Consider the following 26180-nt stretch of genomic DNA (forward strand, 5'->3'; position numbering starts at 1 on the left):
GAATAGTACTTAAATTCACTTATTTACTTTAAACCATTCTTAATTATAACTTTGAAACAAATTTCAAATAGATAAAATTTTCTGCAAGTTGCAATTATTTAAAATAACTGTAGTAATTAATGTATGGTACTACTTTAAACCACAAATTTTATAATATACCTATAAAATAGTTATCATACACTCAAGATAATTCAAGAAAGCTTGAAGTTTCTTAAAATTTCATGATAACTCAGGCTAGTTAAAAGTTTTTGAAAATCTCAGGATGACTCAGTTTATTTTTTTTAAATCAGGATAATTTTAATTTTTTTTTTGAACAATTTGTCAAATTTTTTTTAACAAATCAAGATTTTTTCAAAGGGTTTTTAAACTCAATCAACTTAAGGTCTCTTAGGACAGTTTTTGGTCATTCAGGTTAGATTTTTCACTTAAAGAGTGACAAAGCTGCAATAATAAAGCACTGTTTGTTATCAAGTTTACAGCCTAATTGGCTTTTATAACAAAAACTTTAAAAAACTATTTTTAGAAGTTATGTTTTTAGCTGAAAAGAATATTTTCCATTGCAGTTTGCCAACACCTAGGCTAACCACTGAAATTGTCTAGTTTTTATTTGTATAAAAGAACATTTTACAAATATATATTGTTTTATTAAATAGTAAATACTAAAAATGTGTACATTTAAGGCAAATATTTTCAAGATTTATGGTTGAAAGTCTCTTTTTTTTATGTTAGTTGAATTAAAATTAATAAATTAAATAACAAAAACACAAAAAATAATGTTTATGAAACCTTAATCACTGTATTTCTTAAAGTTATTTTGATTTTATTTATTAACATAATTTGAAAGAATTTTTCAACTTCAGATATTTTTTACATAATAAATTGATTAAAACACTTATGAAGTTGAATAAACCTAATTAAAATTTTAAGGTTAAAAGCTAACATTTTAAAAAGAAGTATTAAAATTGATAATGGACTTAAGTCTTGAGCTCAAACAAATGTGCTTGTATTGCTTTGACATTCTCGAAAATAACCTGTCTGGGTCAAATGAAGTCAAAAGTCCTGCTTTTACTAATGATGCATATCCTTTGTTTGTGACTTGGAAAATGGGCCAAGAACTAGACCTACGTGGGTGTATTGGTACTTTCAGTGCAATACCTCTTCACGAAGGAGTGAAGGACTATGCTTTAATTAGTTCCTTGCAAGACAGCCGTTTTGATCCAGTTACACTAGATGAGTTGCCAAGCTTGACATGTACAGTATCGTTGTTAGTTGGTTTTGAAGATTGTCAAAATTGTTTCGATTGGACAATAGGAGTTCATGGTATTCGTATAGAGTTTATGAACAACGGACGTGTTCGTAGTGCCACTTACTTGCCAGAAGTAAGCAGCGAGCAAGGATGGAACCAGGAAACAACTGTTTTAAATCTGCTGTATAAGGGTGGCTATAGAAAAAAAGTAACTGAAAACTTTCTTTCAACAGTCAAGACACAAAGATATCGTTCTGAAAAGCTTTCTATAAATTACCAAGCTTGGATAGACTCTAAAAAAGCATAATATTGTTATGTAGACATCATTTTGTTGTATACTGCTTAAAACTACTATAGAGGGACAATTTTATTCTACATTTGCACTAAAAGTGTAAATTTGTCCCGTACACTTTATTAAACTTAGCATTTTCATCAAGAGTAAAACTTTATGCTTAATGCATTTTTGAACTTTGTTTCATTAAACAATATAGATCAATTGATTAATATAAAAACTGTTTGACATTTGTAATATTATTTTCTCATGTAGTTAAATTAACTGTTATAACATATTTAACTAAATGGAAATATTCTTGTGTATTAAAGAATTACTCAATTATACAAAAAAAATTATTAACAAACTTAAACTACTTTTAATTTTTTTGTTATGATGAGTCCTAAAGTAAACTACTTCGCTCTATTAGTGATTAACTTTTAGAGATATATGAATAAATTGTTTTTTAAGTCGCTGAATTACATCATCAAAAACTATAGTTAATTTTCTATGACAAATGAATGTGAAACAAAAAACAAATTTATAACTGATATGCTTTAAGTAGCTGTGCATATTTATTCCATTCAAAAAAGTTTGCGTTACAGATAAAACAAAGTTACATAAAGTAGAAATTCATTTAAATATTTTTTTAAGTAGATGTCTCTAATAGTAAAAGCTTAATCTATGGGAAAGATTAAGCCCGCAAACAGTTTTTAGCTTAAAGTAATTTTTTAAAAACAACCATAATTAAGATTTTCTTATTAAATGTTTTTAAAACAAAAGTTCTTATATATTACTTGTAAATTGGTGCTTGTTTAATTTAAATTTTCTTCAAAAGAGTTATTTAGAATTTTTTTTTAAGATTACAGTAGAGCTTGAAGTTTTTTCAATTAATTCTCCCATTTAAAACTTTATAGTAATTGTAGCCCGTTACTCTAAAGCAGGGGTAGGCAAGCTGCAGCCCTCAAAACCAAAATCTGCGGCCCGCGAGGTACTTTTTAGCTCAATATATAGCTTTTTAAAAACAGCAGTAAAGAAAGTTAATGTGGTAAAAGTTCACAATTAGGCTCTTTATTTAATAACTGCACATTACTAAAGCTCTACTATTGCTTGAATTATCACATTTTTAATTAAAAATAGTGTTTCTATGTTGATGGCTACAAATATTTTGAAATAACTGCGGCCCGCGGAATACCTTTTTTATACACTATAGCCCGTGAGCATGTTTTTCTAGGAAAATTTTCCCGCCGCTTATAAAAGGCTTCAAAGTCTGGTTTATTAAAACTTTAAATCTAGCTTATCTTTGATTAAGCATTTACATTGTATGTTGAAGGGAATAAATGCTCAAAAAGTTTGGTCTAAAGATCTAGTGTACGAATATACATTTTTGTTATCAAGTTATACTCTACGGATACAGTTTAATGTCTTGTCCAGTACTAGGTTAATAATGCTTTATTTTTTTTGATAAAGAACTTAAATTTATTCAAAGTAGTACTTATGTTGAATTGCAAGAAAAAAATACACTTATTTACATTATTCGTTCAGATCCTTATGAAGTCATACTTTTGTTAACTTTGATAATGAACATTTCTAAATTCTATAGTTGCTTAAATGTATTATAATTTTGTTTTATATGAATCAAAAATATTTAAAATATTATATGATGAATAATTTTTTTAAAATTAATTAAAGTTATTCTGTTAGTGACTGACCACTTAAATTTCAACACATTTTTTGAACTAAGGTCTATAAAAGTTTGAAATGTATTTCTTCAATTACTTTTGTGATCTTGTTTGAGCTTTGAATTTTACGATATTTATTATTATAAGTTTTAAATATCTACGTTAAGACTTTTCTTAACAATAGTCAAATCAATGGATCTACCAGATCCAAAAGTTTTGGATATTTTGTTCAAACTAAAATCTGGTCGAATCCAGTAAGTTAAGAATTTTCAAAACTTAAGAGGTGAACCAGACTTCTTAGTTTTATTTGAATCATGATTTCCGAAACTTTTTTTTTATTTGACTCCCTTTGAAGAAGTTAAAAATGTTATAGCCCCCTTTCTAATAAAAGTAATGTTAAATACGCCTGAGGCCTTTTTTTTTTGCTCTTCAGAATTTTATCAGCTTCAGAATATCTAGTATAACTTTTAAACGAAAGCCAATAATTTTTAACCCGAGATGATTTCTAACCCAGTCATAAAAACTTGTTTATTTTCAGGTTTATTTTAATCAGGATTAATAGTTTTTTTAACACAATTTTAATCAAATTGTTTTTATATTGTGTCAAACAAAACTAAATGTTAATATAATTTCTCTTGAAACATTTTATATATAATATTTTTTTAAGGTTCCACTATTTAAATTCTATTCTTTATTTTTATTCTTCTTTTTATATCACACTATTTAAGTGTAACTTTTTTGATTATACAAGAATCACTAAACTGTTTTGACAATTCTGCTTTGTAGAACTCTTAAACTAAGCTGTATTTAATTAGATCTTTTGGTCTTTAGCGTAGCTAGAATATTTTTAGCGTATATAAATTTTAAAAGTTAAACCTTTAAAATAGCAATATTCAGGTACAAAATATTCATACTGCTGTCTATAAGCATCGGTCTAAGTCTAGTACAAATGTTGTGTAGTTGTTGACTAATCTATTACTGTTGTATAGTCATTTAGTTTCAATTTTCAGGTTAAAAACTTGCTCGACCTACTTAGATAATAAATTGGAGAACTTAAACAAACATAAGCCGAATTTCTATACTTTTGTTTTATTTAGTGGAAAATCAAATTTTTCATATATAACCTTTCTAAATAAGACTCATAAAACGGTTATGTCATTTAACAAACCGGAAAAGCATGTAGTGTCTGCTGATTGTCTAGCTCTTATTTAGTTGATAAATTTCTACATAGATCAAAAAACACGAACACTTAAACAGACATGTGTACTGATATAAAAAAACAAAAAAAAAAACTTATAGTTAAATTAAGTATAGTTATGTGTAAAAACTCAAAAAAAAAAACCTTATTTTGTAATTTTAAGGTAACTTAAAAAGAATAGATGTATCAACGTTAATACTACTTTAAGTCGAAATTAAAACATTTGAATGTTATCTAAACCTGATTTAACTCTTTTTGAAAAACAACTAGTCGAGTTCTGATCACCTTCGAACTTGTTGTACGAATAAACAAGTCTGTTTTCGCGTAGGTGACTTTTTTTGCCTTAGATCTAAGTAAAAATTTATTAATAAAGTGAAAACAAGACGGTCAGCTATTACATGCTTTTGCGGTTTTTGAAACGGAATAACTGTTTTATTTGTAAAGTTTTATAAATTCATGTTTTCAAGACTTTACTTTACAAACTAAGTTTCGGTCAAAGACCTCGTCAGTGCTTAATAAGTACTTGTAAAGTTTTTTTTTTAAATTCTGATTTTTCACTAAATAAAACAAAAGTGTTAATTCGCCAAATTTTTGTTTAAATTCCATTATCCGAATAGGTCTTTGCAAGTTGTAAAACTATTTGTGCAAGTTTTTAATCTGAAAATGGAAGCTAAATGACTATAAGTAGTATAAGATTGGTCAACAACTAAACAACGTTTGCGCTAGACTTACAGCTTAGCTTATAGACTGCAATATGAAGAACTTTGTGTTTAAGTATTACATTTCAAAGGCTTATTTTTTTAAATTAACTTGCGTTGAAAATATTCAATCTAAGTAGATAACAAAAGATCTAAATTAAATATAGTTATAACAGATTACTTAAAGAGTTCAACAAAGCAGAATTTAAAAAAATTTAAAAACAATTTAAGAAACCTTATTTAATGAAAAAACATATATTTAAGCAGATTAACAAAACAAAAAATTAGAAATTATAATGAGTTCAAAATTAATTAGTACTGAAAATATATTTTAAGTAAAACTACAGTAAGCATTTAGTTTTGTTTTAGACAAACTATATTTCAATTTAAGAACAATTTTGTTAAGATTAACTTTTTTAAATAAACCCTGAAAAAAATAAACAAGTTTTTACTAATCGGGTTAGAAATTATTGGAATAGAAATGATCGGAGGTTAGAAATAATCGGGTTAGATCAAGTTAGAAATAATCGGGTTAGAAGTGATCGGGGTAGAAATGGTAATAAACCGTTTTAAAATTACCCTTAAATACGCTTAAGACCTTTTTTTTTGCTTATCACCGTCAATTTCAGTGTATCTAGTGTAAGTTTCAAACTATGGCCTTATGCCCTCCTCTTTGGCTCCTTTGCAACTAAAGGCCCATTTTTTGAAACCCTAATTTAAATCCTTCACAACCTATAATAAATTTTGTAGGGTTTTTTTTTATTCGAAGAGTCATACTTACCAAAAATAACTGTTTTTGCCGACATATTAATAAAAAATTGAATGCTAAGTTCTATTGAAAAATCAATTTTTAAGTACTATAACGTACAAAAAGTCGAACTATTAGCAAATGTGTTTTAAGAAAGCTATATCTTAGTTGGGGAAACGCTTAATTCCAACCTGCACAATTCCCATCTAAATTAATTCCAAATCAATTCAAACCAAATCAATTCTCACCCGATTATTTTGAAGTAAAAATATAATTAAATAAAGGTAAAAAAATATAAATTATAAGAAACAAATAATGACCAATGGTTAGGGGTAACAGTGATAGTTGAAAAAAAGTATATTTATTTATCGAAAAAAAGATTCAAAAAAGTTTTGGGTAGGATTTTTCTGGGTTGGAATTGAATTGGGTGGGAATTGTGCGCGAGTGGGGATTCTGAGTATTCCGTTAATGGTAATACACAAGTTTTTTTCTCAAGAATAAATTTACGTATCACGCAAAAGGTTTCTGCTTGACGAGCTAGTTTCAGTAAATGGATCGTACAGGATTACATGGCATATCCCATTCAGACAATTAAAATTCTTAAAAAATATTTAAAGAGTATATCTCAAAAATCAGTTTATATTTGAAAAAGATTTAAAAATGTATGTAGGTTTTTTTAATGTCTACAAGACTTTTTTAAACAATTTTTGAGATTTTAAAAAGTTACCTAAAACTGTTATGCTTTAAGACTTATTTTTGCCTTAATTCAAAAAATATCAAAAACTTTTTTTATTTATTATGAAGCAAATATTAAGTAGCATTACGGTATCTTTTTTAAAATTTTATCTTATTCAAGGCAGTTTTTTATCTTAAGTTTAGTTTTTTACTCTTAAAAACATGTAAAGTTTTTTAAAAAACTATTGCAACCCTGTATGAATTAGAGGTGCATGACTATAAAAATTCATAAAATATAAATTCCGACAACTTAAATACTTTTAAAAAATTTAATGGTCATAAATAAAAAACGTATGTAGGTCTAATAAATGGGAACGAGTCAAAATTGCACGAGGTTACTAAATTGCACGAGGGGACTAAATTGAATTAGTGCATGAAATTGCACGAAGATACTTTTGCACGAGGACACAAAATTGCACGAAGAAAATTTGCACCAAGGATCAATTTTGCACGAGTTACATTTTTGCACGAGAGTAAAAAAAAACAAAAAAAAATTAAAAGTAAAAAAAAAAATTAAAGATAAATTAATAAAAAAACAAAAAGAAAAAAAGTTACTGACCGAGGGTAAGGGTTAGGGGTAACAGTGATAGTAAAGATAAAAATACAAAAATAACTTATAAAAATTATCATGAAAACAAAAAGTTAACTAATTAAAATAATAATAATAATAATTTTAAAAAAAGCTACCGATCGAGAGTAAGATTTAGGGGTAACATAACAGTGATAGTAAAGAGTATAAAAAAAAACTAAAATTAAAAAAAATAAGTTACCGACCGAGGGTAAGGGTTAGGGGTAACAGTGATATTTAAAAAAAACATATATAGGTAATGAAAAAAAATAAAAATAATATAATTAAAATAAAAATATTTAACCCGTGCAAAAGCGTCTTCGTGCAAAAGTGACCCTTCGTGCAATTTTGTACGCTTATGCAATTTTGACAGCTACCCCTAATAAATACCTACAAACTTTAATTTTTATTTAAAAATGTTTAAGTAGTTTTTAGATATTGCTAAAATAAGTTTAAATATATGGTAATTTTAAGTAATTTTTTAAACTTCTTTTTTGATAAATATTATTATCCAAAAACCAAAAAAGTGTTTGTAGGTAGCTGTCAATTTTGCACGAGCGTACGAAATCGCAAGAGGGTACAAAATTGCACGAGTGCACAAAATTGCAAGAAGATACTTTTGCACGAGCAGACAATTTTGCACGGAGATATTTTTGCACGGGTTGAATTTTTTTGAGTTTCTTTTTATTTTTTTAGTATCACTGTTACTCCAAACCCTTACCCTTGGTCAGTAGCTTTTTTCTTTAATTATTATTATTATTTTTTTTTTCTATAAATTTTATTAGTTATTTTATTTTACTTAATATCTTTGTTACCCCTTACCCTCAGTTAGTAACTTTTTTTTTAAATTAATTTATCTTTTAGTTTTTTTTATGTTTTTTTTCTAATTTAGTTTTCTTTTTTTTTTACTCTCGTGCAAAAATGTAATTTGTGCAAAATTGACCCTTGGTGCAAAATTATCTTCGTGCAATATAGTTCCCTCGTGCAATTTAATAACCTCGTACAATTTTGTTTTCGTGCAATTTTGACCCGGTCCCATTAGTTAGGCCTACGAACTCTTTTTTAATTATTTTTAAATATATACTACTTTTTGAGTTGTGGCCTTTTTAACACTATTTTAGGAACTTGACTTGTCCGAATTTGAATTGTCAAGTAACCATAATTTAGTTGTGAGTGAACAAGTAATATCATTTTCAGGCTAATTAAAAATGATAAGACTTAGTTGGCAAATATTTTACTTACGATCCGTCTCTAGTAAAACGTTAACTTATGTATCTTTAATTTACACAAACGCTAGCTTTAAAGGTATTTTTCAAAGGTATGAAAACTTAGTCGAGTACTCTTGAAATCTCTAAATAGTCAAAAAAGATTATTAGATCTAAAAACTTTCACTATTTTCCATGTATTTGTATAAAGGATGCCTTGCTCTATATTGAAAAGGTTGTTAAGCTTTGTTTGAAATTATAAGATAACTCTACATAAACGACTTATTGTACAAGTATAATACCAGTTTACATGTATGTTGCAAATATTGATTTACAGAATTCACTATCCGGATATGTCCGGATATTGCCTATTTTCACTACTATCCTGATCCGGCCGGATCCTAATTCTGTGGATCCGTTTGATCACTTGTTTTGGCATATGATATTAGAAAAAAAAGGACTTACTATTAAAGACGAGCAATATTCACTTTTATTGAAAAAAAATCCATAAATAAAAAGCCTACCAAATTAAATTTATACCAAAACGTTTCCTTAAAAAAACACTAACAAACTATCGAGCGTATTCAAGTTTACGGTATCAGTACTTTTGAAAGTTTTAATTGTTGTGTTTGTAGGTTTACAAACATTGGTTTTTGTTTTCTTATTGCTATTAAACGAAATTTTTGATGAAAAAGACAAAGCTAAGCTTTTTAATTGCTCTTTATTGACATACTAGACCATAGCTTTATAAATAAAAGTATTTTGATAGGTTGATTTATAGTAACTTTGCTATCTTACATGACAAACTAATGCTTTTTTATGTAGTGTTTTAAATTTTAATGATTTTCTTTTGTTTCTAAATAAGACACTTTTAGTACACTTTTTCAACGACCTATTATAAGGCTAGGCTACTAATTTAATTAGTGGACCCAATGTGGTACCGTTCTTTACATAACAAGCGATATTAATATATAAAAAAATGACAAAAGCTTTAAAGTGTGTTGTTTTTCAGTTATATATTGTCAGATAATTATATAGTAGTTAAATTAATAGATAGTAGATAAATACTGTCGAAGTTTAGACAAAACAATCGTTATTACAAGAATTTAAATCTATCATTTACAACAGTATTTTGATAAACTTTACGTAGTTAATAAACTCTGAAAAAAGTCTGTGAACTTTTCCCTTATTTTTTGAATTGATTTTAGACTTTAATTTTACTTTTTTAACAAATAAAAATCTGTGATGCATTTTAAAATTATGTTAGATTTATTTAACTAGTCTTATTAACAAATTATTTATATATATTTTTCTTTAAATGTAAGTTAAAGTTTACAACTTTAAAAAGTTTTCTTTAACGAAAATTTTTTCTACATATTTTCCAAAATTGGCTAGATTTTTTTAGACCCTGAAAGAAACCAAGAGTATTAATCTTAACAAAAATTCTGATCAGTTTTAAATTTGGCATTTAATAAATATGTATAATAGTAGTAAGAACATTAAAATTTAAACTGTACTGAAAAAACCATTTTATGTAAAGTAAAATTATCTTTTGTTGTGCAAACCTTTAAAACTTAAAAAAAGCATTTAAATATTATCTTTAGGTTTTTTGAAATTATGTTATTTATTTTATTTATTTAATCATCTTATTAGTTAGCTTGAATATGAAAATTTTTTGACACTTAAAGTCTGAACTTCGATATCGATGTTTAGTTTTTTAATATTTTCGACTATTTGCAAAAATAAACTTTATTAAAATGTTTTGAAAAATAATTTTTTGTAACGTAAGTAACGTATAGTAAAAATGAATAAATTTAAGCTTCCTTAGGCTAATTTAAAAACATAAGTACAAATTAACTTTTGATTTTATACAAAATTTTGTAGCATAATAGAAAAAAATAAATCTAAAATTAGATAAGTCATAGTATTATTATATATTAACAGTATCTAAAAAAAATAAAGAATAGTTGAAAAGTTTTTACTAAAAAAGTTACCTAAGTCCTAAAGTTTTATGTCATAAGAATAAAACCATTTGAAAATGAGCATTCGTAGCTTAACTTAAAAAAAAAACTTTTAATAAAATTTAAAATATACGATATTTATAATGTTTTCAAATTTTTTTTTTTTCAATAAAATACAAACTAATATTTACTCAATAATTTAGTAACTTGTAAAACTATCAGACATGGTCTTATGTATTAAAAGTTAACAATTTGTAAAACGCCAAAAAGTTTCTTCAAAATCTACAAAAATTACTTTTAACTTCCAGGTCATAGCCCACTGTTATTTATAAAATACTTAAATATAAAATCAATCTTATGTGATGATTGAAAGTTTATCACAAATTTTATTATATAGATGTTTATGATTAAAACAATTAAACAGTCATCAAACTTTAAAAAATTATTAAAAGTTTTTAGAGAAATTAATTCTACAAATTACTCAAGTATACATTTTCAAGGTTACATCTAAACTTGTCAGAGGTCAAAAATAAACAATAATTCAGTATATCAGGAAAAAATTTGCTGACTTTTAAAAAAAGAATATGTGTTTTTTTATTTTAAAATTGATGATAAAAAATGATATAAATTGATTCTTCCCTTTTTTTAAAAATTAATATCTCAAATTTTTACCTTAAAAAGTACATTATAATAGATGTTGCTAAGTAAAACTTTAGTAATTTTTTGAGCGTTGATTTTTTATTACAAAATTAGCTTTGTTTTGCAATTATTTTTAAGCAACTATACTCTTGATAAAAATAAGTATTTTGCACTAAATTATTTATAAGGTTGAATTTAAAAATGTATTATTCTTATGTACAATAAGACCTTCTAAAAACCTGGTCTTTAAACAATAAATAGTTGAAAAAAACAAACATTATTTTCTAAAAGTTTATAAACAAAGCAGTTAGGTCTTAAACAAAATTATTTTCATTGATCCTTATTATAGTACATTCTAATATGTTTTGGTTGCAGCATAACTATGTACCATTTAAAAGTTGTAAAGAGTTTTAGTTGAAAATAAAAAATATTCATATTTATTGTAGTTTTGTATAACAAAAACTTAATTTTGAATGTAAGAAAAATGTTTTGACACGTTGCTTAGCCATTCGTCACAACTTATGCTAAAACATTGTCTAGGATGGATACATGACAATTCACATTGACAATTAAAAAATTCTACACTTTAAATAGTTATAAAATTTTAAAGGGAAGATGCAAAAGTTTAACTTTAAGTTGAGAAAAAAAGTTCAAACATAGATCTAGTTAATACGATAATGTGGTAAAAAAAAAAAAGTTATAAGTACTTAAAGTATACTACAGGTTTGATTGTGGGAGAACGATTAGAGGTATCTACTTCATTAAAAGAGAACAAATGCATTTTTTTCTAAAATTTATTTAGCAAACTAAGTTTTGCTTAAAAAGGTCTTCGAAGCATAAAAAATAAACACATAAAATAAAGTAAAAATTAATAAATATTTTTTTTTATTAAATTAATTAAAAAGCTTTTCGACCGAACCTTAGCTTGCTTAATAAAAAAAAAATATGTTAAAAGTATTCATAGTTTACTAAGTTTAAAAGTTTATTTTAACCATATATCAAAAAAAAAAAGGAAACAAGTACTGTAAAGTCTAATTTAAGTCTAAGTATAATTTAAAGATTATGATGTTAAAAATTTATAAAAAACAGATAATTCATAACAGCTCAGAATTATTAGAATTTAATTCATCGTGGGTACAATATAAAAAAAAAAAGTCAATGTTTAGCATTACCACAAAAACATTTATTTTTTAGTCAGTAAATAACATTTGTAATAATTTTAAGATTTTGTTTTATTTCTTCCCTCAAAGTTCTACCTAGAAAATAATGTACCCTTTTCTGAAGATCTTAGCACAAAATTTGACAAAAATAGTTAACTTTCAATATTAATGGTTAAAAACTTTTGATAAACTTAAAAAAAAGTATTAATTAAAGAATATGCATAGTTTTAATTAAACTTGTATATAATTTTCAAAAACTAGATAGTAGTGTTTTTATCGAATAATTTATTAAAAACTATCGATTGGGTTTTGTAAATTTATTCTATAAGATATCGCTTCCTTTGAAACTATTAAGTGTTTAGATTTTGTAGGTAACTAAAAGTATTTTTTTGAAAAACAAAATCTTTCTACCTTAAAGCCATATAGGGGGGTCTAACTTGTTTTTACAAACTGATCATATTTATTTTAGTTTTATTATAGCAACTAGTGACCTTTTACAACTTAATGTATTTCTAAGTAACTTAAAATACATAAAATTTAAAATTGGAGCTAATAAGAGGTACCTTATAGAAAGTGCAAACTAAAGATCGAAAATTACTAATTACTCTCATTTGAAATCTATCTATTTCACAATTTTTAATCATTTTTCAACTTTTACTAGTTATTCTTAATTTTAAAGTACTTTCAAAACACAATAGCTTTTAACCTAAAGAAAAGTCGTCTTTTTAACAGAAAAATACTTTTTGATACTCTTATAAACCAACTTTTAATGTTATAAATCTGATGTATCAAATCAAGTGCTTACTATGGAAAAAAAAATTACTAGAAACTTTGAAAATTCAAAAAACGAAAATTTTTAGTAAATTTTCAACAAATAGGAATAAAAATATTACGCTCATGAGTTTAAATGCCAAGTATTTTACCATCTCAAATTATATAAACTGTTTAATAACTCTCACTTTTGAAGAAACTTATTTTAACAACCAGTAGAAAATCTTTTTCCACCTGTATGGCTTTCAGGATAGAAACTTAATTTTGTATGAATTATACTGTTTGTTCTTAGTTTTATACAAAGTTTGTATTTGAAACTTGAAATGAAAATCTACAAGAAATATTATGTTTATATCTATTTAAGAACTTTAATATTATTAATTTAATTAGTTTTAGTAAAAACACATAAACTTTGCTTTTATATTGTAATAACTAATATTTTACAAGTTTTTATTAAAAAAAAAGTCTGAAACTCTTCTTTTTGCAACGATGAAGGTTTTCAGGACCTTTTAGTTATAATCAGTCATTGGCAAATGTGAAGCGTTAATGATATACCAAACGTGTTATTGTATTGTTATTAAAAAACTGAGTTATACAGTGTGTACAGTTTATTTTTTAAGTTGTTGCGATAAACTTAGTTATTATTTTTACCTTATTGTATTTTTAAAATACAAAGACGTTTTTGAAGTTTCAGTTGTTTTTATTTATTTCAATATTACCTAACAGTTGGGTTTGAAAATTTTGAAGTATTTTTTTTTAGAAAAGATTGAAATATATTAAAACAGTATTATTTGTTTAGCAGAATTGTAAATTGTCTGTTTTTTAAGTAACTATTAAAGTAAACTTGTTCTAGCATACTTAAACAACTTTTTGTAATAAAAGCCAATTTTTTTTTAGAGTTGCTGGATAAAAGCTGTAACCAGTTTTAAAACTATATTTGTTTTCAAAATATTATTAAAATATTAGTTAAACACTTTTTAACAATTTTTCTTAATTATATACTACTTTAAAGTTTATATTATTTTATACTTGTATGTAAAACTAAATTTTGATTTATTTAGTGTGTCATAAAATGTGGACTTTTCTTTAAAGATAACATTTTAATTATAGTTTTGTAAAATTTGTAAGCTAATTAATATGGATAGCTTGATGCACTTAACTTAGATATAGATTTTAACTTATTTTTGTGTTTAGAGAGACTAAATTTGTTTAAAAAAATGACTAAATAATAAATAATAGGACTAATAAAGTTATGTTATTTTTACTTTATGTAAACCTTTAGTTTATTTTAAGAGAAACAATTAAAGTTTTCAACTTGAGTTTAAGGAGATAAATATAGATTTATTATTTCAAGAAATTTATTTACAAAACATTCTTAACTTGATTTTTTTCAATAAATAGTTAACTAGTAGGTAGTAGTTAGTCGGAAATGCTCCAACAAATTTTGGTAAAACAAATTATTTTAGCTGTTCCATACCTTGATTTAGTTTTATTCAATAACTAAACCTGTTTTTAAAGTTGTAAAATACATCGAAAGTATAAAAACAGTCTTTTTAATAAACATTGTACATATATATATATATATATATATATATATAATACTCAATTCTGTACATATTTTCATAGACAAACACATCTTGCTCAAATTAAAATATGAGTCAAGGTTTTGTGTACTTATTAGTCATTAAAAAAATATATAAGTGTAGTATTTTACAAACATATTGAAAAATAAGTATACTATGAGTGCAGTAATTGATTTTTCAATTTACAGTTTGCGTTTTTACAACAATAAAAATAGCTTATTGATAAAACTAGCTTTAAAGCAGAATTATTCTATTCAAGTGAAATATGTTGTAGAGCAGGGTTTCTCAAACTCACTTTCATAATCATCTCCTTTTCAAAATATAATCGCTCCTGTTAATTACCTATCTAATATCTAATGTAAGTTTAAGTCTCCTGCTAATTGTACCTCAGAACTTATTTTACTTTTTGTTACAAACCCTAGAATATGTAGTGTAAGTGTTATTGCCGCCTTACTAGTTATTGCTCACCAAAATTTTCAAAATCTGACCCTTTTATTTGTTATTGCCCCCGAATTAATAAAATCTCCCCAAAAGGGATGAATTTTCCCCATTTGGTAAACCCTAATTTTGAGCAATGATCCAATTTAGTTTTTATATTTAATAAAATGCAATGCTTTAAATTAACTTTATATAAACAAAGTACAATTAAAAAAAAAAATTAAGTTTTTTATAATTTTTATTAATTTATGAACTTATGTTTATAATAAAGTACTACACAAAAATTAGTTGTTTATTTTTTTAAATATAAAAATTAAACAAGTTTTTTCAGCACTGAATACTATAACTTATTGTAGTTTTTAATAAACTTAACACAATAATTAGTTTATAAATGTAAGTAAACTTCATAATAGTTAATCTTTACATTACTTTTTATTATGAATAATTTTATAAAAACTTCTAAGCAAAAATAGACTTAAAATACTATTTGATAAGTAAAAGTTGTAAAAACTGATACCATGTTGAAAAAATTAAAAGACAAGTAAATTTTTATATCTTTAGGTAAATTATAAATTAAAAAAATTAAAGTTTTCATGAAATTAGTGTATAAAGTTCTATTGGACGAGTTAAGTATACAGATTTAGTTGTAAAGAATAGTTAGATTCGAGTGAACATTTTTTTAATGTAAAACTTTTTTATCTTACAAGTTACTTAGTTTGAAAACTGCACGTTTACAGACATGTACCTTTCACTTATTAAAGGTTTTAAGTAGTAATAAACAAGATAAAACTGTTACTGTGCAAATAGTTAATTTATATAGATTACTAGTTGATATTTATCTAAAAATCTCGAATATAAGTTAGTTTTTTTTCTTAACCATTTGTAACTTTTCTTAAACTTAATTATTACAACTCAATATTATACAGATAAAGCTGTTATAAGTATAACCAAAATGTCATCACGAAGTCTGAGAACAAAAGTGTCACCTAAAAAGTATTCTGGTCATGAATTTTATGATGATGATGATGATGAAAATAATGGTAACAAAAATTCATACGACATTGAAAACAAAATAAAAAACAACCATTACAATGCATCAATGGTTAAAGAAATGAATGATGGCTCAGAAATGACATTTGCTTACTTTCAAGAGTTTGGCTTTGATACTCCATTGCGTTTTAAAACAAAGGAAGGACTTGGTTAGATTTTAGATTTCTAATACTTTTTATGATTGAAACTTTGTTCTTTGTGCTATTTAACTTACAAGTAGTAACAAAAATTGACAGTAGTTTTTTGAATTTATTTTTTTTATTCAAGTAAAATTAATACAGCAGATGACACTTAAAATACTATTTTACCGTTTATTTCCAAAAAAAAAAATGCATTTAAAAAACTTGTGAATAGTATTTTTTTTATACTTTATATTTTTTTTATTTATTTACTTTAATATTGAACCTATTCAACTTCTTAAACATTGAAAAACTTGTGAACATTTGTCAGTAAAACAAAAACAAAACATAAAACTTACTTTATGTAAACTCAAAATTTACATTATTTAGATTATAAATGCTATAAGGAAATGATTACAAACTACAATTAAATTTTTTTGTACAGAAATAATGACCATCTAACAAAGCTTTTGTTTAATTAGTGGTTTAACTTATAAAGCCATTTATAAAAATAAAAAATTCGAAATATAGCAATACAAAAGTGTTTTAATTCAGATACAGATAGACTTTTAAATGTATTTAAATACCATTTTATTGCAAGCCACAAGACTTTTTCCTTTATAACTTTTATTAACAATTTATCCCATTAGGAACTCAAAAATTCTCCTGTAAAAATACTAAACACTCACAAATTAAAAAAATAATAAAAAATAGAGTGAAACTAAATAATTAATAATAAATCACAATTAATTAAATCGACAAGTAATTAAAACGGATTCTTTAAATATGTTAATATTTTCACTTTTTATTCTTTATCAGGAACAAACTGATTATTCAAGTTTGGTTGAAGAATAGTTTAATAGTAAAGCTTCTGTAGATAATAGATAGATTATTAAAAGAACTGCACGTTTCAATGATTTTAAAACACTTATAAAAAACTCTTTCCCGACCAAGTTTATTGATAAGCAGATACAAAAGAAAAACAACTTTGAGTCAGAACTAATTGAAAATACAGATGAAATTAAACACTAAGGTACAATACCATATGTCATAAAGATATCCGAGACATTTTCCAAGAAAATCAAAGCTATGTTCGAAGAGATTGGATTAAAAATATGTACTGCATATAAAATACAAAAGGATACGTGTATTGTTTCTCCCTAAAGGACTCAATAAATCGTATGTACCAAAATTGCTTAGTCTACAACTTAACGTGTCCAGGTGATCTGAACAACTAATACATTGGTGAGACTGAAAGACAACTTTTCGTAAGAGTCAAAGAGCATTCGACTTCAACTAATAGTGCAGTATTTAAACATATCAAGAATTTTGCAACATTGTTTTGAAATCATTAAAACGTACAGTTCTAATTTATCTATTATCTACAGAAGATTTACTAATTGAAATACTTCAACTAAATTTAAATAATCAGCTTGTTCCTGATAAAGGATCAAGAGTAAATTTTAAAATATTTGAATAAACCATTTTAATTACTTTTCGGTTTAATTAACTGTGTTTTTTATTATTAAGTATACAATTAAAATACTTAGTCTTACTCTTTTTTGTTGTTGTTTTTAGTTAGTCTGTGAGTGTTTAGTATTTTTGACAAAAAAATTTGTGAGTTCTGAAAGCGCTTAGATTGTTAATAAAAGTTATAATGCAGTAAAGTGGTATTTAAAAGTGTTTTAGTTTATTGTTAGACTGATAGTTTGTAAGTAAAAAATCGTAGGGAGAAATAGAATTTTAGTGAAATAGTTTTTTAAATTTTTAAAGCTTGCTTTGTTTTTCTGAATCTTCAGTTGTTTTATATTTTTACAAGCTTCTTCTGTTTTAAAAAAAAATAGTCAAAATTTGTTTATAGATTAAACTATAATTCCACTAACTAAATTTATTACAATTAAGTACCATAGACATACATGACCTAAAAATTTAACATAAGTAACTAGGTTTATAATAACTGAGCAAATAGTTTATTATTTGAACGTATTTTTCGTCGTTCAATACACTATAATATTAAAAATATAAGTAAAGATAATAATTAAAAATGAAAACATAACTTCAGTTAAGTTCTTAAACAATTTAAAACAGTTAACAACTAATTTATATTTGTAAGATTAGTATTTTTTTTAAATAAACCTTTAAACAAATCAGAAATTAGTAACTGATAATTTAGGTAAATTAGAAAATATTGCTCTCCAATTCTGTCGTTTTTATGTTTACTTAAATTTAAGTACCTTGTTCAACAAACATTTATATTTGCTTAGTTCTATTAAATACATGTAAATCATTGCAGTTTTCTTTTTTTTTCTTTACATCTAGCTATTCTAAATTTTTTTGAATGTATATTTCTTGTAATTAATTTATTCACGACCGGTTTCAGTGGCAAAAAATTGCGACCTCTTCAAGCAAAATAAAATATTAAACTGTAAAACTAAAAATTATGAATTTCAAATTATCTATGCTATCTTAAGCTTAAAAATATTGTAGCTCTAATGTTACATAAACTGTGAGTTAATCATTTTTTATTTATTTATGAAGTATACATAGTAGCTACATTTAGTTCTAACTAACACAATATAAAGATAGTTTTATATTTAGTTGAAAGTCTTGTTATTAACCTACACTTTTGAGTGTTTTTATTTAAATGGATCATAATTATCTTTCGTTGCATTTTTACTTTACAACTATAAATTTATAAACTTTTATATTATTATTAGACTTTAGATACTGTATTTAATTTTTATGTCAGTTGGCAAAACACAGTTTTATTCAATTTAGGAAGATTATAATAAAGTGTTTTAAAATTTACCACACACTCACGGTACTCGTGGGTCAGATTATTTTGAAGTTTTCAAAATTTTAGGATGATCCAGGATATTTTGAATTTTATTTTTAAACTCAGGCTGAGTCCGGATAGTTTAGTTTTTTGATAAAAAACTCAAAATAATTTTTTTATAATCTCAGGACAGATTTTTAATGAGATTTAGTTGATTTAGTTTCAATATTTTTTTATTTTATAACCAATTTTTTTGAAGAACTTGTTTTTAATTTATTTTGAAAAGTAAAAAAAAAAAAAGATTAGAAAAAACTCAGGATGACCCAGGACAGTTTAAAGTCACTCAGGACAATTTTTTAAGACTGAAGGAGTTGCACTTGTAAATAATTTCAATTTTTTTTTAAACTAGTCTAAAGATTTCTTTAAAAATGTTAATAAAAGTTAATATTTCTGAGTATAAGATAAAAAAATTTATAAAAAAATGCATTTAAAACTAAAATAAAAAAATCAGTTATTATTGTATAAGTTTTGTGGTTGAAGTTTCTTCAGAAATAAATAATTTTTAAATTATCTGTTCCTTTATTTCCAAAGTTAAAAACCTGAGTTTCTCAAGCTTTTTTCTTTTAACAACAAATGTTTATAAAAATTAAATTATTTGTTTAAAAATAGTTATGCTTAAAGCTGTATTTGGAATTTCAAAAACTTCAACTTTCGATTAATTTTAAGTTTTTTTTTCTCTCTTACATCAAAAAAAGCAGATTAAAAGTTTAAACTTTGAACCCTCACCTTAAACTAAATAAATGTTTTTAAACTTAAAAAAATCCAGCTAAAAGTTTAAAATATAAACATAAGTATGCCATCTTTTAAAATTTTAGGTTCATTCTCAGAATTGTTATAATTTTAAGTTTTTTTAAATGCCAAACAAAACATAAATAAATAAACTTCAAAAATGTCATAAATTGCTTTAAAATCTATATCAGTCCAGTCATGAAAAAAACATTAAACTGTATCCGTAGTGTATGACTCTTTAGCCGAAAGGTTTTTTCGTACACCAAGTCCTTGGACCAAACATTTTGAGCGCGTATATTTTTGTCGTGCATTAAATTAAACAATTATTATGTTTAAGCATAATTAATGGGTTAGCTAAAGAAAGGCTGCTTTTGAAAACTGTATTGTTTTTCTTACAGATTAATAATAAGTATATATAAATTTTATAATGATAACAAATTATACAGTATCCTTCTTTTATTACACTGACATATGTGTTAAACGAGTCAACACACTTCAACTGAGCTCTGTAAAAAATAAATACTGTAAGGAAAGAATAGAAGCTAAAGAAGTTATATACATGTGTCCATTAAAAATAAAAAAGTAATTGCTAAAAATTTTTATAGGTTAATGGTTAATAATAGATACAAAAATACTTAATGTTAAATCCGACTGTTATAAAACTATAAAATATTTGTAAATATTAAGTCTAAATTAAATAATTTTAAGTAAAAATACAAAATAAAATAACAAATCATAATATAAACTACTTACATTAAAATGAAGGAAGTACTAACTCTAAATATTTACTGGTTACTAATGATTGAAAAAAATATATCTAGTAATTACGTCACGATATATATGAACTTTAGTGCTAGCTAGTTGATTTATACTACAAAGTTAGATAATTTATTCTCTATGTATGGAAAAAGTAGCAGAGCGCCTCAAGTTGTGTGTTGACTCGTTTAACACACAGAAACATATGTCAGTGTAATAAAAGAAGGATACTGTATAATTTGTTGTTATTATATATTCTAATGAACTTGTTTCGCTAGGATCTTTTGTTAAAAAACACTAAAATTTATATTTTGAATAGTTATAAAGTGTATAATAAATTTAAATTAAATAAGATAATATTTATTGTTTTCTTATAATATGGCTTAATATAAGGTATTTTAAGCTAATTAGTTGTTTATCAAAAATTTGAATCAATTTTAGTCAATATTGAAATTTTGTATTCAATAGTTTTTCTTGATTAATTAAATTTTAATTATAATCTTCAATTTATTACTTTATATACAATTTTTTTATGTATTCATAAATACTTGCATTTAAATTATTTTTTTAGTGTTAAAGTTATTAGTTACGCTTAGACTGATTTAACAAATAGTACTAAAATTTGTTGATTTTTTTATAAATGTAAACTAAAATTTTTAAATTACAAGGAATTTACTTAGTCTTTACTTCATAACATTATTACTAACTAATTTTTAGTTATTTTCCTTGAAGTCGTAGAAAAATAAGTCAAGTTGTAGTATATAACCTTATTTTATGTACTTTCAGGTATGATGGTTCCATCTCCTGATTTTACGGTTCAGGACGTTAAGCATATAGTTGGAAGCAAACGCATTGTAGACATAATGGATGTTAAAACTCAGCAAGGATTTACAATGACAATGAAAGAATTTGCAAAGTATTATAAAAAACCACCTGAACAAAGGAAAAGACTGCTCAATGTTATTTCATTAGAAGTTTCACATTCTCAGTTTGACAAATTGGTTAAGCGACCAGAAGTTGTAAATTACCTTGATTGGATCGATCTTGCTTGGCCTTTACACCTTAAAAATGTTCACACTGAGCAAACGAATGACATGAATTTGATGAAATACCCTAAAGTTCAAAAATACTGCCTGATGTCAGTTCAAGGATGTTACACAGATTTTCACATTGATTTTGGAGGAACTTCAGTTTGGTATCATATATTAAGAGGAAGTAAATATTTTTGGATAGTTAAACCAACCGAAGATAATTTAATGCTGTACGAGAGATGGATTATGTCTGGAAATCAAGGAGGGGTGTTTTTTGCAGACATGGTAACTGAGTGCCAACTTGTGAAACTTGAAGCAGGAGATACTTTTATGATTCCTTCTGGTTGGATTCACAGTGTTTATACACCTGAGGATTCTTTAGTTTTTGGTGGAAACTTTTTAAACTCATTTACAATACCGATGCAGTTAGAAGTGTCTGCCTTAGAACATAGAACAAAAGTTCCAAACAGATTTAAGTTTCCCTTTTATAACCAGTTACACTGGTATGTTTTAGACAGGTATGTATTTTCTCTTAGAGGAAAGTCTTTTATGACAAAAGAATTTAAAAAGCTTAATAATGTTGTAGAAAAAAATAGGCTATTTAAAAATGATGTTGTTGCTAACAGCATGCAGTCTAATAACGACCTAAATAGTGTTTCAACTGAACAAAGTAATACGTTTTATATAAAAGTAGAGAATGAAAGTTTTGACATAGCTTCAAAAAAACTTACTGTGGGTAGTGAACCCAAAGCGAACTACGTAAACTTGACAAAACTTGAGTTGATAGGTTTAAAAAAGTTGTTAAATAAATTAAAAAGCCTGCCTGTAAATAAAAGAGATGTACCAGAAGGTATTGCTGACGCAGAAGGGTTACTTTTAGAAGCTACTAAAGTGCTTGAAGAACATTCAGATGATGAGACAGCTCTAGCAATAAATGGTAAAGCGGTTGCTAGTTGGCCTGTACTGAAAGAAATTAAAAGTTTTGACACAAATATAAAAGTTTTAGATACGACTGAAAAAAAAATTAAAAAGAAAAGGAAAAGAGCCCCTAACGGTGCACCAAAACCACCAAAAGTTGTTAAAACGGGGAAAAGAATCAGACGAGTTAGATGCAAACAATGTGAAGCTTGTCGCCGAGAAGATTGCCGAACTTGTGTTTTTTGCAAAGATATGAAGAAATATGGAGGTCCTGGCACAATGAAACAAACTTGTCAAGCTAGACGATGTTTAAATCCGCTTTTACCTAAAACAGTGATTGATCGAATCAATGTACAAAACAATTTAGATTCGAAAAAAACTGTTGAGGATAAAAATTGTCTGCAAAACACTGTAGTCAACGAAAGTTTACATAAAAATAATGAATTTGAAGCTAGAGAACCAGACAGTAAAATTTTTCAAAACTTTATAGATACAAACAGCAACATTAAATTGGAACCAAAAATAAAAACTGAAGTTCAAGAAAACATCATGTGTAACAACCAATCTCCAAAAAAAGACCCCACTTTAAATGAAAGTGTATCTTTTTTAAACGGCAGTTTATTTCATGGCCCAAAAGAATCATCTTCAGACGAAAGTTCTGAAGATGACTATACTAAAGAGTTTGTTTCAACTCAACCTGAATTATTTAAATCTGTTGACATTAGAAATGTTGCTCAAGTTCCTATAGATTTTGCGGAAATAAAAAAAGTAGTAGAGAAGGCCTCTGAAGTCAAAAATGATCTCCAAATAAACAATTCTGAAAAGTTATCAAAAAATAAATTGAACAAAAATAATTTACTAGATTTAAAAAACACCATGATAACCAAGGATGTTTTAAAGTTAGTTGTTAAAACTGCCCCGTCAAAAATAAATCTTGAAGGAACACAAATTTCTTACAGTCAGCTTTCATGGATACTTAGTCATGTTGAAAGTTTGCGTTCTTTGAATATATCTCGTAACTCTAGCAGTATTGTACGAGCTCTTTTAAATGACTGTTGTCCTTTGCTAGAACACTTAGATATATCTTACATGACTCACTTTGACGATGACAGACTAAGAAGCATATTTTTAAACCCAAAAAATCTTCGACCAGGCCGAGTAATAAGCCAATCTAAGTTAGGATTTTGCAACAGTATTAATCTTTCTGGTTTATTTTTGTCTGAAGTATCGTTTAAGTTAGTTGCTTCACGAATGATGTACTTAGAATCATTAAATGTAAGCTTTACTGATATCACAGATGCCGCTGTTGACTTTATATGCAAAGAAAGAGCGTTCACTTTAACCAAGTTTACTGCACGAGGGTGCAACAGGCTAACGAATAACGTTGTAGTTTCGTTGAAAAATCTCAACGAACTATTGCATGTAGATTTAACTGACTGTAAATTAATTAGCGGTGGAAAGTGTCTCTCCCTTTGTTCAAAACATAAACTTTTGAGTTTAAAAAACTCAACAAAATGTCTATCTGCTATTGAAGATAAAGAGTAAAAAGTATATAGAAATTTATATCAAGTAGTTCAATTTTTTTTTCATAGATTCTTATTTTTATTCGGTTTTATAGCACAAAAAATGTTTAAAAAGCGAATAATCTTAAATATAATTCGGTTTATTTAATTTCAAGCAGTTCATAACATATAATTAAAAACTAATAGCACCAGTTAAAAAAAGCACTTTAACTCATTTAATACAACTTTTAGTAAATGATTTTATTTCTAATCAAGTTAATGCTGATCACCAAGTTTTACATAAATAGATACTAAAGACACATTTTTATAGAAATCAAGCAGCACTAAAAGCCTGAAATCTTTGCTGCTTGTAATTAAACTGTTAAAAAAGTTAATATAATGATTACTTTAAACTTTAGTACATACAGTCGAGTACAAAATTTTTTGATCGATTAGTTCATTTTCTAAACGTATTTGCAACAGACACTTGAGCGAACCTAATTGTTTACTAAATTTATAGTGTAAATCGTGTTTAAAATTAGTTTAGGTTGACTTTTTGTACAAGTGTATATAGATAATACTACTTTTATTTTGATAAATCATTTAAAAATTTTTTAATAGAGTATTTATTTAAGATTTTAAATAAAGGTAAAAAAGAACTTTTTTTATAGATTTATTACACATAAATGTTTTATATATTTTTTAAAATCTTTAATGAATATAAATTTTATTGTTGTTTCAAAATATATTTTTTATCAATTTGATTGTCTTTGAAATAAAATAGTTACTCAATTTAAATGAAATTAGTTTACAAACTAAGTATTACAAGACTGTCAGAAACCAGTAAATTAAATAATATTTAGTTTTAACTAATTGTTAACAGACACAATTGAAAAAACGATGAGTTTTAAATAAAAACTTCATTTTTAATAAGTTTTGATCAATGTCGTTAAAGTTTAAAAAAGTTTAAATAAGAAAAATTCTTTTATTGAACCTAAAAACTGATTAATATTATATAAATTAGTTACATATTAGTATTAAATCACTTTGGATGGAATATAAAGCTGTTGGCTAAAAATAAGTTTTAAAGGTGTTCCACTAATGACTAATTTCTGGTTTTCAAAGAGCTCTTAGGTTTTTTAAGGATTGAATTTATTTAGTAGTCCGAAAACCACCTTCTTTTACACATGTAATTTTTATTTTGACCTGAGTAAGTTGGTCCCTACCAAAAATTTAAACTACCTTAATACTCATTAATCTAAACGGTCCAAATTCTGTATTAGGTTTTATGTGTTATTTTAGTATACTTTTTATACTGATTAAAATTTATCTACCTAATTGTTTTTGTGTAAATGTTATTAAACAGTATAATGTATAATATAAACAGTAAAACTTACTTTTATTTTAGTACTATGCAGAGTTACCACGCCTCAGGACAACTCAGGCTAATTTGAGATTTAAAAAAAAACTCCGGCCAAGTCAGGAAAGTCTGAATACATATATTTTTTGAAAAACTAGGTCTAGACAGCATGTGTTTTATCTCGCTGGTATTTTTTTTGTTTTTTGAAGTTAAGTATTATTTTTCTAAAAATTGTTTTTTAATTTAGTCCTCTTGGTATTATTTTCTAATTGTTTGACATTTAAGCTTCATTATTTGCAGTTAATTTTTTTTAATTTTTATTTATTCAAAAAACTTAATAAATCGGTGTAACTTTGGCTAGGTTTTGGTCACTCAGGCTCGGTTTTTGTCTCAAAGAGTATCAACCCTGATATGAGCAAAAGTACTTTAACAATTCTCTTACAAATGATACAAATAGTTAAAGCTTAATTTTTATTGTTAAGAAATAAACATTATTTTCAATAGATTAAAAAAAACTTTATAGATGACTTTAACATATTTCATTTAGATTATGGTAGATAAAGATTTAATAACGAAACCAAGGTGTTTTTCTACATACTTCGCTATCAAATGTTGTCAAGAATTCTTTTTTTGAATAGTACTAAACTTTATCGTATACTCTAATTCAGGGTTGCCAAAAAACCTGTAATCCTGGAAAAACCTGAAACTTAACTATTTAGGCTATAAAAACCTGGATTTTGAGAAGTTTTGAAAAAAAAAAAACGGGAATTTTGAACAAAAGTCACCAAAAACCTAAAACTTTGAATAAAAATTATTAAAAAATCTAGAAGCTTAAACGATTTTTACATTTTAAGTAGTAAAATATTAATTTGATACGAAAAATCTTCCATATAAATAATTTTTTTTGTCATCATAATAAAAAAAAATTATCAAAATAGACATTTAAAGTAGCTTTACAGTATCTTTTTAATGTTGT

General features: G+C 25.2%; 2 protein-coding genes across 2 annotated transcripts; both read left to right on the forward strand.

The window, feature by feature from the left end:
• Nucleotides 1–929: 929 nt before the first annotated feature.
• Nucleotides 930–1742, forward strand: LOC145840469 (AMMECR1-like protein). Its single transcript, XM_082947738.1, has one exon. It carries the CDS (start codon nucleotides 969–971, stop codon nucleotides 1551–1553), a length of 585 nt encoding a protein of 194 aa, XP_082803864.1. The 5' UTR covers nucleotides 930–968; the 3' UTR covers nucleotides 1554–1742.
• Nucleotides 1743–15840: 14098 nt separating this feature from the next.
• LOC145841761 (lysine-specific demethylase 2A-like) lies at nucleotides 15841–24419 on the forward strand. Its single transcript, XM_082949116.1, has 2 exons — nucleotides 15841–16102; nucleotides 21180–24419. Exons 1-2 carry the CDS (start codon nucleotides 15856–15858, stop codon nucleotides 23885–23887), a joined length of 2955 nt encoding a protein of 984 aa, XP_082805242.1. The 5' UTR covers nucleotides 15841–15855; the 3' UTR covers nucleotides 23888–24419.
• The last annotated feature ends 1761 nt before the right edge of the window (nucleotides 24420–26180 follow it).

The sequence above is a fragment of the Thalia democratica genome, chromosome 7 (assembly GCF_965202585.1).
Source record: "Thalia democratica chromosome 7, ktThaDemo2.hap1.1, whole genome shotgun sequence".
Lineage (NCBI taxonomy): Eukaryota > Metazoa > Chordata > Thaliacea > Salpida > Salpidae > Thalia > Thalia democratica.